Genomic DNA, 14,225 nt, shown 5'->3' with positions numbered 1-14,225 from the left:
ATCCGATTAATCGTCTCAGCCCCTTTCCAGTTTATGGTGGAAAATAATTGGAAATATCAAACTTTTCATTAGATGGTGGTTTTAAAACCAAAATGTTGAATAGAATATTATAAAGCAAAGCATCTGCTCATCTGCTTAATAATAGCACTAAAAAACACCTTTACTTACACCGTAAATATCGATTGATTATGGTAAATATGATTAATATATAAATTGTTTGGATGTATTTTAAGTCAAATGTGCTTGTGATATAGAAAAAAAGAAAATTCAAACTCAATTCTAAGAGTGAACACGTTAATTATGGCTGAGATTGACTAATTGATAATAATTAAACATATTTTTAAATAAAAGTTTTCTTTAAAAGAAAATGTCATTATTTAAAAATCTACCTTTTAAATCATTTAAACGGTAGTTTTAATTATTTCATGTGACATTTAATTACTTAATTGCATACATTATAATAACATTATATATTTCGTTCCTTTTTAAGTATTTACTTATTTGTTTTAATAATTTCATGATGCATTTAATGAATTAAATTATACAAATATATTAAAGTATATGGCATATATATATATATTATTTTGTCACCCCTAGCCCTCCTTAATTAATGAGCTGATCTAAATGTAAATCCAATAAGAAGTGTATAAAACAATGCAGCAATGTTACAAAATACTATAGAAAAAATGGAAAAGTTGTTTCTAACATGACTTTATGAATGTTTGACCCACTCAAACCAAAGTTTATGAATAAATGCTTTAAAATAAGAGAGATCTCTTGTGACACTTATACATTCAATATTTTGGGGTAAATGTTGCATAATAAGAATGTTGCTGATGCTGAAAGGATCAAGAATTAAATTTATTCATGCACAGCACATCTCTGTCCTATAAAACAAGCTCCATAAGCATCAAACAGGCCAGAACATGTAAAATGGCCGTCAGAGAGTCGTTAATTTGAGGCATGAGTGGAGAACTGAGTCAATGTTCTGTTGAGGAACTGAGTTCGCATCAAACACTAAGAGTGCTATCATAGCTCTTTTTTTTTCTTTAGATGCATTGCACAAACATTGATACTTCTTTAACACATTTTTCACATTAGAACCACAAACATCTGTGTATTTTATTGGTATTTTATGTGACTGATCAAAATAGAAGGAAAGAAAATGGAAATTGTTTCAAGGTTTTTTAAATTTTAATAAAAATTTGAAAAGTGTGGCTTGCATTTTTAATCTGTCCCATTCACTCTCACATTTTAAATAAAGTACAATATATATAAAGACAAAATATCTGTCTTCAGACGTCACCTAATTCATACCCTTACACATTCAATATTTTGGGGGTAAATGTTGCATAATAAAAATGTCGCTGATGCTGAAAGAATCAAGAGTTAAATTTATTCATGCACAGCACATCTCTGTCCTATAAACAAGTATAAGTTCTTCACTGTGTATTTTGGTAGTCTAAATCCAGAAAAAGAGTGAGAGCTTCTTAGAGACAAAAGCCAATTTCAAGTCTTTAAAATTGCATAGTCAAATGTCCTTTATGTCATTTTTTTAAAGAGGACAAATCGTGCAAAATTTACGTTTTGCACATTTTTGTTTGTTTTTATTTGGTTTCTACTGCTTCTAAAAGCAGCCCAACTGCTTAAAAAAAGAACAACAACCAGCCGCAACAACCTAAAATTTGTTGTTTCACAAACCTCCAGAAACAAATCAGCAGGCATTGACTGTTACCTAGCAACCTCATAAGCCCAGCCCGTTTCCTAGCAACCCAAGCAGAGCTCCAGCACATTTTCTCCAGCGCTGAATGTGTTGTACAATGGCTGCTGGAAACGACAAGTGTTTTGTTATTGACTTATCATCCAGAAACCACTTGCTGCGTTGTTGCTTGTTGTCCATGAGGCTCCACTTCTGCTTTTCAAAGATGTACAGTTGTATAATTGTGTATCTGTTTGCAGCTATTTTCATGTGCGGGTGTTGGCGTTGAGTTTGGGTCGTGGCCAGGAGCAGCTTATTTAGATATAAAGTGACAGGAGGTTCTAAAACAGTTGAAAGGAGTTCAAAATAGGCAGACCTGAACAAACTAAAATCTCATTAGCTAACAATGATTTTGTGCAAAAAATGTAGACCGTAATCTGATCCTAACCTGTTCAAAGAGGAATAATAGGTCACATTAGGCCTGTCATGATAGCAAATTTTGCTGAGCGATTAATTGTCTCAAAGATTATTGCGATAAACGATAATATTGTTTGAAGACCTTTTTACACTGATTTAATGGAAATGACATAACAATGCATGCGATTTCTTGCCAAAGATAAATACACTTTATTTTCAAAAGAACACTAGACACTGGAGCTGATAAACAAAATAAAGAAAACGACCAAAAACGAAAATAAAATGGATTCTCAGTCTCCATTAACAAAAAACGCACTTGAAAAAAAAAACTAAACAACATAAAGCTAAAGTGGAAATAAATACTGCATTCAACCAAAAGAGTGCAGATTATGAAGTCTGTATATTATGTTGCCCTTCAGTAATAATTAGATTTAAATAGAGAAGATGGGCTCATCCCACTACCTGATGCAATAGTTCACACTACATAATTTTTTGCTCCTATTTTTCCCCTTATGACAATCTTAAAACGTTGGTCTTTCTAAGATTGTGTGGTGTGTTACGGTAGATCGTCGTTGCCGCTCCGATCTAAATCAGGGTTTTTTCCCCACTGGGATCTTAACGCAGCCTGTTGAATGTGACAGGCAGCCAATCAGAAAGCGTGGATTCTCCTCCGAGATTTCTGAGGGGAAATTATGAGGGGAATCCCAAACAGCTGACACGGAGCAACCCGAAGTCCAGCGAACATTGGAGATGATATGTGGAAACAACATTAATGTTTATTCAACATGCAAAGAATATAGAAATGACAAGAGGAGGAGTTGGAGCGAAATTGCTACTGCAGTTGATAAACCCGGTAACTTTTCAGCTGTTCTTCGTTAACGTGACGTAAATAGGTTCTAATGATTTTCATTCAGTCAGGACTTTACGCTGACACTAGCCACATGCATTGCAGGTAGATTGTAGTAAAGCATTGATTAATGCCTGGTTTTAAAATTAGTTAACTGAACTTGTAGCCATTATTTTGTGCCCACTGTTGGACACCACAGGGCAGGACCGAACCTGATCGAACCGTTATAGCTAGGACAGCTCTAAGATCGTGTCCTGTGCGCTGGGCTTTACACTAAGGAAATGAGGAAGGGAGGGTCAGTGGAGAGCACCGGAGTTGAGCCTTTTTTTCATTCAGTGTCATTAACAGAAAGAGAAAAAGGCCGGAAGAGACGATAATGCCGATAATTGAAAGGACGTCGATAGTTTTAATTTATCGCACGATTAATCGATTTATCATTTATCACGACAGGCCTAGGTCACATTTAAGAAATAAGTTCCATAAATATGAACTATTATGAACTTTGCTGACTCAAAAAGGTGGTTTATCTTGAACTAAGCTGCTGCTTCTTTTTGTTTTTCTGTGTTTACAGGGATCATGCTGCCTTCGCTGACATCTTTTGTTTACTTCTCCATTTTCCTGTTCCTGTGCACCTGGTGGTCTCTCTGCCGGACCTTCAACACCCTCATATTCAGCTGCATGTGCGTCCTGATGGCCATCTTCAGCGCTGGACACCTCTTGGTGCTCTACCTTTACCAGTTCCAGTTTTTCCAGGAGTCCATCTTCCCACAAGACAACTACATCAGGTCAGAAGCTAATCAGTAGTTTGATTTAAAGGTGATGCTTTTTTCTGGCATAAAACGTGGAATATGGAGACACGGCGATATTTATTTCACCAGGTTTGTTTAAATGTCAATAAATATTTGCTCTTGTTGCAAACAGGAAGGTAAAGAGAACTGGTAAACAGTGAAATTTATACCCAATAAAATGTTTTCTGTTAGATTCAGATTCAGTTTCTTGGCTAAGATAGTGTTAACAAAACAAGGATGTTGACTTTAGTTTGCAAGAGCTCACAGACATAATGTATAACTATAAAAAATACGTTATATTCACTTATAACTTGGAAAAAATGTTTCGTAATAATAATAATGTGGGCAGTGAAACTAGTACTTTTTCATCAATATTAATAAATTATTTATTTTTAAAAAGCTCATATTTCTTGCTGAAAAGTTACTTGTAAGTTAATTTTGTCTTAATTCTACAGTTCCTAGATATTTGCACCTGAAATAAGACCAAAAATTCTTGGTGAGATTTTGTTTTTGCAGTGTATGTCATGTCGTATTTTGAAAAGGAAAAGATTAATTACTGCACACATTTGATTCAGAGATGTTAGAGAAGGAATACAAGTTTAGAGGCTCATCAGGAATGGACTTATGATCCCATTAACTTCTAATTTAAACTTTCCTATAACTCAGTGGTTCCCAAAGATTTTCTGGGCCCCCCTATGGATTACAATAAAATTCCCCCTAAAAAGAAAAGGAAAATCAACTGGGCTCACACATCGTTCAATCAGACATAAACCTAAACACATATTTTGTTTTCAAACTCCACTGAAGTTTATTTCACGCTTCAGGTTGTAACAAAACAAACTAATAACCATGTTTACAGTGAAACATTTTGTGTAACTGTTTTTTTTTTTTTTTTCATTCATCCATATTGGTTCCCGCGTCCCCCTGCAATGGCCCTGCACCCCCTCACTTTGGGAACCACTGCTATAACTTATGATCAGATAAAAAATAACATAATTTTTAGATAACTTTTTAATGCCGTTTTCCCACAATATTTCTGTTTTTAATCCAAAGAAAGTCTGAAATTTCTGCTGAAATCTGGACCAAAATATGTGAACACAGTTTCCTTTATGGCAGTATGATGTTCATTTAAATGTTATCTGTTAAAATTTTTAAAATATTATAGGTTAAAAATTTTAATTCTGTGAAAATAGTAAACTGTATACCAAACTGTGATGTTTAATACATGTTTGTTTACTATAGATGCAGCATAAATTTCAAGGCTCAGCTTTATTGAGCAGTTTAATGAGTTTTTATTGATTACAAGCATATTAAAGCAAAGCGTAGTTCGCAGTCTGCTGTTCATTTATGATTAATTCATTCTGATTGATTAAAATGACAAATATCTTTGGGAATGAAGGATTTAACACTCGGCAGTCTCTAACTGAAAATGCCGAACTGTGTTTGTTGCTTTAATAGAATCCTAAAATTATAAATTAGTTCAAAAACTGAAGAAATTTCAATATGTGTGCAACCCTTCGATGTCTGTCTCAGGTGCAGTAGGTTCACGACAGACACACTCAGGTGTTTATTTTAACAAGAGGAAGTCAAGTTGGTGGTAAACATCAGTCCAGCAGCTTCTGCCCCTATACATTAAATGAAATATAATAAATAACCCTAAACAAACTACAAAGCAATAACTCCCAATGAGCAGTTAGTAGTTGTAAAATTAAACGTAGCTAAAATGAATAGAATAGAATAGAATTCAACTTTATTGTCATTGCACTGTCACAAGTACAAGCAACGAGATGTGGCTTGCATCTATCCAGAAGTGCTCTACAAGATATACATATTTATTTACAGATGTACAAGACTAAGACTATAAGGGGTTATAGCAAAGAGATATAGATATTGTGTATAAATATAAATATGGGAGCTATATGCACAGATTATACAGAATATACAGAATATACAAGAATGTTAGGGAATGGACAACATTTATAATAATAACAGTTAAAAACATATTCAAAACACAGCACAATTATTAACAAAACACTGTACATGATTAAATTTGTCTAAAATATATGTTATTTACATATACATAATGTTTGCAAAGAAAACACAGAGCTGATTCTAATACATACCTCAGTTGCCGACGGCAACAGAAAAAAAGGGAGAGGAGCTGCCAGTTACCGGTTGCTATGGTAACCACCAACTGCCAAGAGCAGCGTAACCGAACTGAACACACCAATAAATGTCTGGAGAAACGACTTCTGAACAAAAGAAAGTAAATTTAAAGAATGAATAAACAAATTTGGACAAACTTCACATCAATGTGTTAAAGTAAAAGCCTGTTACATGTGCTTCATGAAAAAAGGCCAATAAATGTTTCAGCAAACTGTAAATACAGATTAAAAATATAAACAACAAAAAATTGTGATTAAAACAAAAAGTTATTGTTTTTTTTCTTTAAAATGTGTTCCTTAAATGGTTTAGAGAGGCAATCAGTTTATTTGTGATGATCCCCAGCATCACTGTCGCTGTTTGGTGTCCGTGGCTTTCCAAGGTTTTATTGATCTAATTCGTTCCCATATGAGAGCTGTTGCTGTGTGAGAGGATCAAAGCTATTTACAGCAATATTTAGCTAAAACCGCCTCGAGCAAACACAGATTCCTCCTAAATCCCTCTGTTGATGGCAGATAAGCTGCTTGTTTTTTCTTCGAATGAACAACATCCTCATTTGCTGAAAGAGAAACTCCTTGGGTTATCAGTGTTGACATTTAACAGTGAGAAATGTCTATGTGATCGAACCCAGCAAAAACTACGCCATAACATCATTTATAGCAACAAAAAACATCTGATCTCTCTGCAGTTTAATATTATATTAATGATTGAGGCCTGGATATAATATGCAGACGATGAGAATATTAGGCCTGTCATGATAGCAAAGTTTCCTGGACGATGAATTGTCCCAGAAGTTATCGCGATAAACGATAGTATTGTTGTTTTTACACCAGTTTTAACGTAATGGCGTAATAATGCAAGAACACATTCACAAAGATTAAAATGAACATTTAACACTAGAATTGAAATACATTTTAAATATCCAAAAATAAATAAACAAAACAACAAATAAATTGAATTATAAAGTCTCTGTAAATAAAATTGGCATTAAAAGCAGAATTGGTTGAGACCAAAACACCAGAGTGGAGACTTTTATTATCCAGTTTTTTGGTAGAAAGAGAAAAGAAAATCAATAAATCATGCAAATGTAAATAATTGAGTTTGATGTAGTTTATGGTGTGACTAACTGATTTATTGCTTATCGCGACAGGCCTAGAGGTAATTTAAACTTTAACCCAGAACTGTAGCATGTTCCGTTGTGTTGACTTTCCACCAAGTTGAGGTATTTCTGCCGTCTGCTGTGTTAGAAGTAACACCTTCCCCTCGGCCGTGTTTCCTCCCTGCTCGCCTCCTGGCCGTCAGAGCGAAGCTCTCAGGCTGTAAAAACCCGCAGCCCCTCCTCGGACAATGGGCCGGCGCAGCGCCTGGCCTAATTGTGCTTGTTGACAGCAACTCGGCCTTGCTCTGGCTCGGCGTTGAGTGAAACCGATGAGAGGCCCAGCTTCCTGCCTCCCCGCCTTACAATGGAAGTCCCCAGTCACATGACCTTCCTGAGCTGAAAGGAGAAACCGTCCAGGAAGTGAGCCGGGGGCAGGACGAGCGGGGCGGTCCGCCTCTCCAGATGGCATGAAGAGTCTCAGGGGAGATGCTGAGGTTGGGGAGTTGGTGTGTGTTGAACGTCAGTGTAGTTCCTGAGTGGATGTTCATTCAGTCAGGAAAGGAGCGATGCAGACGAATAAACACATTCTTACCCTCGCTGCATTGTTCAGATTCCAAACTTCAAAGCTTCAGGTCTGAGGAATGTCTCCTCTGATGAAGTGATCAAATAAAAATAGCACACCGCTCAAACTGCTCTCCTAAAGCATAAATAGGAATAACAAGCTTTGTTTTTCATTTTGATTACTAAGCAGAGGCGAGTGGAGTACACAACAAGTTTATCGGACGATGAATTGACTCTGAAGTTATTGCGATAAATGATAATATTATTATTTTGAGACCATTTTCAACTAATGTAATGGTAATAATGGAAGATCACATTCTCAGAGCTCAATAAACTTTTACATTATAATGAATATTTAACACTGGAACTGGAAGACATTTTTAAATATCCAAAATAAATAAAGAAAATAACAAATAAAATGAATTATGAAGTCTCTGTGAACATAAATGTCCTTCAAAAACTGGTATAGGAGAGACCAAAGCACCAAGCTGAAGACTTTTATCATCCAGTTTTTGGCAAAAAAAAAGAAAAAATTAAAAACAATAAATCACGCAAATGGAAATTAGTGAGCTTGTTTTAATTTATTATGCAATTAATTGACTTCTGCCAAGAGTTGCACAACTTAAAGTAAAAGTGAAAAGTAGCTGTCCAAAAGAATTACTAAAGAGTAAAATAAAGTATTTGATAAAAATCACACTTAAGTACTGAGTGACTGATCAAAACATCAATCATTTAATCTTTAAAGATTAGACAATCACATGGACCAAAATAGATGGAACAAACTTATGAAACGTCAACAAAAACTGCAGGTGTGTCTGTCTGGTGAATTTCTGGTTAAAACATGTTTGTTTTTCATTCAGTGGGTAGAAAATCCAGAAATTTTACTCCAGTAATAGTAGAGATACTTCATAATAAAATTACTCAAGTAAATGTAAAAATATAGTTGAGTAAATGTAAGTAGTTACTACCCAACTCTTAAATTATAAGTACTTTTATAATTTTCCCCTAAACTCATGTCTTTCTTCTCTTCTTCCAGAGTCTTTGGCATCTCCCCCATCGTCCAGACCAACTGCTCCTACACCTGGAAGCTGATTGTTCACCCGGACCGTAAGTGGTACCACTTCGTCAATCCCATCATGCTGCTGGTCCTCTATTACACCCTGGCAACGCTCATCCGCCTCTGGCTGCAGGAGCCCATCGACCAACTCATGGTGAGACACCATGTCAGGGCAGGAGTATTTTTAGTTGGATTGGTTTATAATCCTGTAAGGGGGGAAAATGGAGCATCTTTACTGGGAATTGTTTTATATTTTATGTTATGGGGCGCTGTTTTTAAAAACCTTTACTAACTTCACTAAGCCTGTTATCCATACATTTATAAATGTCATAGTTCCCAATTAAATATTTGATTCACAAACTAAATATTTAGCTCCTGTTATAAATATTTAGTGTGCAAACTAAATATTTAGCTCCAAATAAAATAAGTAAAGATATTTAACTTTTTTGTTAAATGTTCAGCAAGCGAACTTAAATATGTAGTTTAGCTTGCTCAAGGAATATTTAGTTTCTTTTAGCAACTAAAGTAAATATTGTTTTGTTTGCTAAACTAACAAAACTAAATGTTTTGTTAGTTTAGCCAAACATTTAGTTTTGCTAAAGTAAATGTTTAGCAAGCAAATTAAGTATTTAGTTAGCAAGTTAGTGTGCTAACTGTCTAAACAGAACAGAATGAACAATTACATTGAATTATAAAGTATCTGTAAACAAGATTGTCCTTCAAAAAAAGAGCTAACTTGCTAACTAAATATTAATTTGCTTGCTAAACTTTTAGTTAATAAGCTAAATATTCTGCATGTTAACAAGTTAAATATTTAGATAACCTGCTAACCAAATATTTAGGTTTTTAGGTAAATGTTTAGCTAATATGCAAAGTGGAAGTGGACTGTCAAAGTAAAAGCCAGGTCTTGCAGACCTTTAATGTCATCTGTACCCAGAATGCATTGCTGCAGGACTACAGCCTGTAGCTTCATAGCATTTCATTGTAAATAGCAAAACTCTCTTTTACTGACATAAAGGCCTTCTTGAAGCTGTTCTGAATAAATTAGAAGTTGAACTGCTGCAAAGTTAATTTAACGAGGCATTTTTTTCACCTCCATTAACACAGAAGAGCGTGAAATCCTGCTAAATCCAATTTCTGAAAGGGCAAATGATGCTTTTGGCTTCAGTAAAACTTTCCTCCAATTGTTTTAATGAGTGGCAGAGTGTGCAGCAGAATGGTACGTAAACATTTTTCCACATTTTACCGGAGAGAATCCCGTCGTCCATGTTCTCAGAGGTTTCAGTGGAGCAGCCTGGTGATAGGATCTGAAGTTTGGGAGCTGGAGGCCCCGTTGTGGTTTGGCAAATTGTAATGTTTTCAGTCTGGCCCATGGGCGCCTCCCATGTCGTATAACTTGTCTAATTTAATGAATGGATGGGCCTCTGAAGAATTTGATTCCCTTCTTAGGAGGTAGTGCATCTAAACCCTGCAGGATAGCAGACGCTCTGCACCTAATTTATGCAAAACTAGTCTAAAATTTGACATTATACCTCAATGTCAAGTGTGGAAAAATGGTTTAGATGTTTTTCTTCCCTTTAGCTTAAAGGTTTCTGTATAGATTTGTACACTTGCCTGTCAATGTGGAACAGATAAACACAAAATAAAAATGTTCAGCTTTTCAGTCCTTTTCCTGGCATCTTGTCATCTATTTCCTGGTTTCAATCGACCAAAGTCTGTCCTATAATAATTCTCATTTACTGCCACTCCCCAGCCGATCATTTTGAAGCAGGAAACAACTAAGCTAATGATAATCAGCTAATTTTATTATTTATATGTGAAACAAGACAGCAGAGTGGCCATTTTGGCACATCATCAGGTTATTAGAACTAACTAACAATTAGTCAATGAATTCAAAGTCTGATCAAAGTAATACACATAAAAAATAAAATACAAAAAAGTACATCATGGTATGTTTGAAATGGTAACAACAATTTCTACAGTTGACAAAGTTGTTACTGTTATAATATCTCAATTTTTTATTTAATTTTTTTGTTTGATGCATTTGTTTAGTAAAAATATATAATAAAGAATAACTAAATTGATTCTTCATACAGCTGAAAAGACTACATTTATGTTGTTTTGATTTACTTTGATGCTAGAAGCACTTAAAAAAACATTTTACACAACTTAATATAATACTTTTATTTTAGACCCATTTCTGCTGTTTTGGTTCAGATTCTGTCTACAAAAGTTCCAGATTTTGTTCTGAAATATATCCACACTGATTTATATGAGCAGCACGGTGTCCTTGTCATTTAGGATACATCCAGGATGACCGACCAGCCCGAACTTGTCTGCTCTGTGAGCATATAATGCGTTATCTGACATGTTGCTGGTCAAATTTTGACCAGCAGGGGCACAAAATGGCTCCATATTCAAACATTAAACCGTTACATGGGAGGTTTATAATCATAAATTTAGCAAATAGTCAAAATTTATTGTGCTATTAGGGATTTTTTATTGTTGATGTTACAGTAACAGTTTGTAAAAGCAGAGAATGTATTATGTTTACAGGCCTGATCGTATTTAAATATGTTTTTCTCACAAAGTTTAAAGGGTACGTATTATGCAAAATTCAGATTTTGCATGTTTTCATATTTCCTTTGGGTCTCATCTGATTCTAAAAGCAGTCAAACCCTCCCAGACAATAAGTTAATGTTTTTTAGTGTCTGGAAAATGAGCTGTTTCTAAAACCTCCCAATTGTTAAGTCAGAATCAACGACCTGAGCCGTTACCTAGCAACCCCAGCCCTGTTACCTAGCAACCCCAGCCCTGTTACCTAGCAACCCAGCGGAATTCCACCATGTTTAGTCAGCTGGTTTTATGTTGCTATTCAAGTTAAATGCTTTGTTGTTGACTTACCATCCAAAAATCACTTTGTGGTTTCTTCTGCATTTCTAAGATGGACGGTTGAACAGTTGCGTGTCTGTTAGTAGCCATTTTCAGGTGCTAGAGTAAGCGTTGAGTTGGGGGGCGTGGCCAGCAGCAGCTTAATTGGATTTAAAGTGACAAAAAGCCCTAAAACAGCTAATAGGTAGAACTGAGCAACTTAAATATTAGTATTTAAGAATGACTTTGTGCAAAAAATGTCATGAGCATGTTTTGCAGAGCCCATAAATGTATCCAAATCTGTTTAGAAGGAACAAATTAATGACATAATGGGTCATCTTTAAATTTTTGAACAAATGTATTATATCAGGAAGTCATTTCAAAATAACCTCAGCTGCACAAGTCAATAAATACTTTAGATTCCTAAATTCACTCAACCTCACTAACTCGTGAAGCTTCATGTTGTGTGATCACCTTAAAGAAGACCTGCCTCCGTCTTCCTCCACCTCTGAGCTCGAGGCTGCGCTCCTCCATCTTGTAATGGAGTTATAGATTAGTGTTTTTATAGAGGGATCAATATTTCCCTTCAAACCTGTAGGCCTGTATGCATTATTGATCTGTCCACAAAGTGATGTGTGTGTGTGTGTGTGCGCGTGTGTGTGTGTATGGTTTTACCTACTCTTACACTTTAGGTTAGAGGCTAATAATAAAACATGATTGGTGCCTAAATCACACACTGACAGGTGTGTTCGATGGTGGAGGTGCCAGATTATGATGGATCTTATCTCTGACAAAAAAAAAAGATAAAATAAGGGAGATTTGTCTTAATAGTTTTTAGTTTGAGATGTTATATGTGAAAAATTTAAGCAACCAAAGAAGCAAAACAGAAAACAAACAAATATGTGTATATTTTTAAACTCTTAGAGATTCCTGACTATCATGTTAGCTTCATTAACCCATGAATATGGAGTCACATACCTGCCAGAAATCACGAGGAGTGTGTGAAGCACAAGACAGGCAGCATTTCCATTTCTTTGTGGGCCCTTAAACGCAGCACGTCGAGCACTAAAACACGCTTCCTCCACCCATCTGAATGCTGTTGCCAGGAAATTTTTGTTTGAATATTAGCAAATTTGATTTGATTTTTTCCTTTTTTAACTTGGTAAAAATGTAAATTCATAGGAATTAGCAAGTTTACTTTGTAAAAATTCAAAGAATAATCTCTACTGTTACATTATTGTGTTGCCATAGTTACAATCTGATCCTACGAGTTTAATCTTTCCTTTGTGTTTGAGCTCCTCCTCTTCTTATAATACTCTTTTAATCCATGTTACATTCGTCTTCTTTTATGGCCATGCTGTGCTGCTTTCAGGGGCCTGCAAATAAATGGAAATACGGCCACTATGGGCTCCATCAGTTAATAGATCTTGTATTTGTTTTATAGACTCCTTAGGATTTTTGGCAGGAATATGATGCCACATATGATCCTCTTAAATGCAAAGATTTATGATTCCCTTATTGCATTATTTATCGTCCTGAGCTATAAACGCATCACCAAACAGAAAATTAATATGTTGCTGCTGCTAAAAGTTGAGCAAAAATAAATATTAAAATAATCTGTATCATAAGTGATAAAATAAGTTGGGACACAAAAACAGTGTTGGTTTTTATATTTTTCTCTCATTAAAAACCAACCATGTAAAACCAGATGTAGGATTTGTTTAGTAAATTTAGAATGTTTTACTTGCCTTTAGAAAAAAATAATTATGCATAATTTGTGGTTTGTTAACTTTCGAAACTCAAGTGAAAGTCAGTGTAAATTTAGGCTTCTCCTGCACCACCTGTGGTATTTTAATTGCAATTTTTCTGTCATTTTTTAGCTCAGGTATTGAAATCTAACAAAAACTCTGAAATACAATAAGTAAACAGAAGAAGGCAAATAAGTTTGGACCTGTTTGACGTAAAGTTCGGATGTTTGCTTGTTTGGAAGAATAATTTCAATAAAATTTGCAAATAAAAACAAAAAATAAATATTGCACATTTAACCAAAAAAAATTTATTTTCAGAGTGGAAATAATTTAACAGTTGATCGTATGGCAGCATTTTCAGTTGGGTTTTACTTTTTTCTTGTATTCCATTCCTGAATTGGAGAATCTGGTTACTTGTTTTCTGTCACTGTTGTTTTAAATCAGTGTTTCTCCAACTTTTTCACGCCAAAGACCACTTGCCCAATTTAACAAATATATACAACCTGAAATTGAAATATTAGTGGTGTTGTTCCTCTTAAGGTGAAAGGTGGCGCTGTTTTGTACTCGGGACATTTTGAGTTATTTACAGATTCTGAAAAGAAGGATTTTAAGTTTTCCAATGATGGAAAATACATGGAAATCCAAAAAGTTCTTTACTTCAAGTATTGTTTTGCACTAGTGATGTTTTAGAGCTATTTGTAATTTAGAAGCATAATAAAAGAAAAATAGACTTGAGTTGCTTTTGGCAAAAACAAACATTTTCTTTCAGCCAGTAGGTAGTCCAATATAAATAATTTTATTTTAGGTGTTAAAATGCAGTGAGTCAGCCCGGGGTGCAGCGCTGTTCACCGCCTCCTCAGATCTAGATCTGCATTCCTGTGGCATGCTGTGTATCTTAATAATACTTAAAAACAAAAGTTTTGCAAGTCACCCAGAGAAACGTTCCACCGGGATGTTCAGAATTTCTTTTTAGTG

The 14,225-nt window shown here is 35.0% G+C and overlaps 1 protein-coding gene across 2 annotated transcripts in view; it reads left to right on the top strand.

The window, feature by feature from the left end:
* piezo2 (piezo type mechanosensitive ion channel component 2) overlaps positions 1–14,225 on the top strand; it is a 125,879-nt gene that overhangs the window by 44,057 nt on the left and 67,597 nt on the right. For both annotated transcript variants that reach the window (XM_023335477.1, XM_023335478.1), the window contains exons 7-8: positions 3,535–3,748; positions 8,611–8,785. In XM_023335477.1, the coding sequence (XP_023191245.1) occupies positions 3,535–3,748; positions 8,611–8,785 (389 nt within the window). The remainder of the gene's footprint in view (positions 1–3,534; positions 3,749–8,610; positions 8,786–14,225) is intronic.

The sequence above is a fragment of the Xiphophorus maculatus genome, chromosome 6, assembly GCF_002775205.1.
Source record: "Xiphophorus maculatus strain JP 163 A chromosome 6, X_maculatus-5.0-male, whole genome shotgun sequence".
Lineage (NCBI taxonomy): Eukaryota > Metazoa > Chordata > Actinopteri > Cyprinodontiformes > Poeciliidae > Xiphophorus > Xiphophorus maculatus.
The sequence above is the reverse complement of the archived record's forward strand: the minus strand, read 5'-3'. Positions and strand labels throughout refer to the sequence as shown.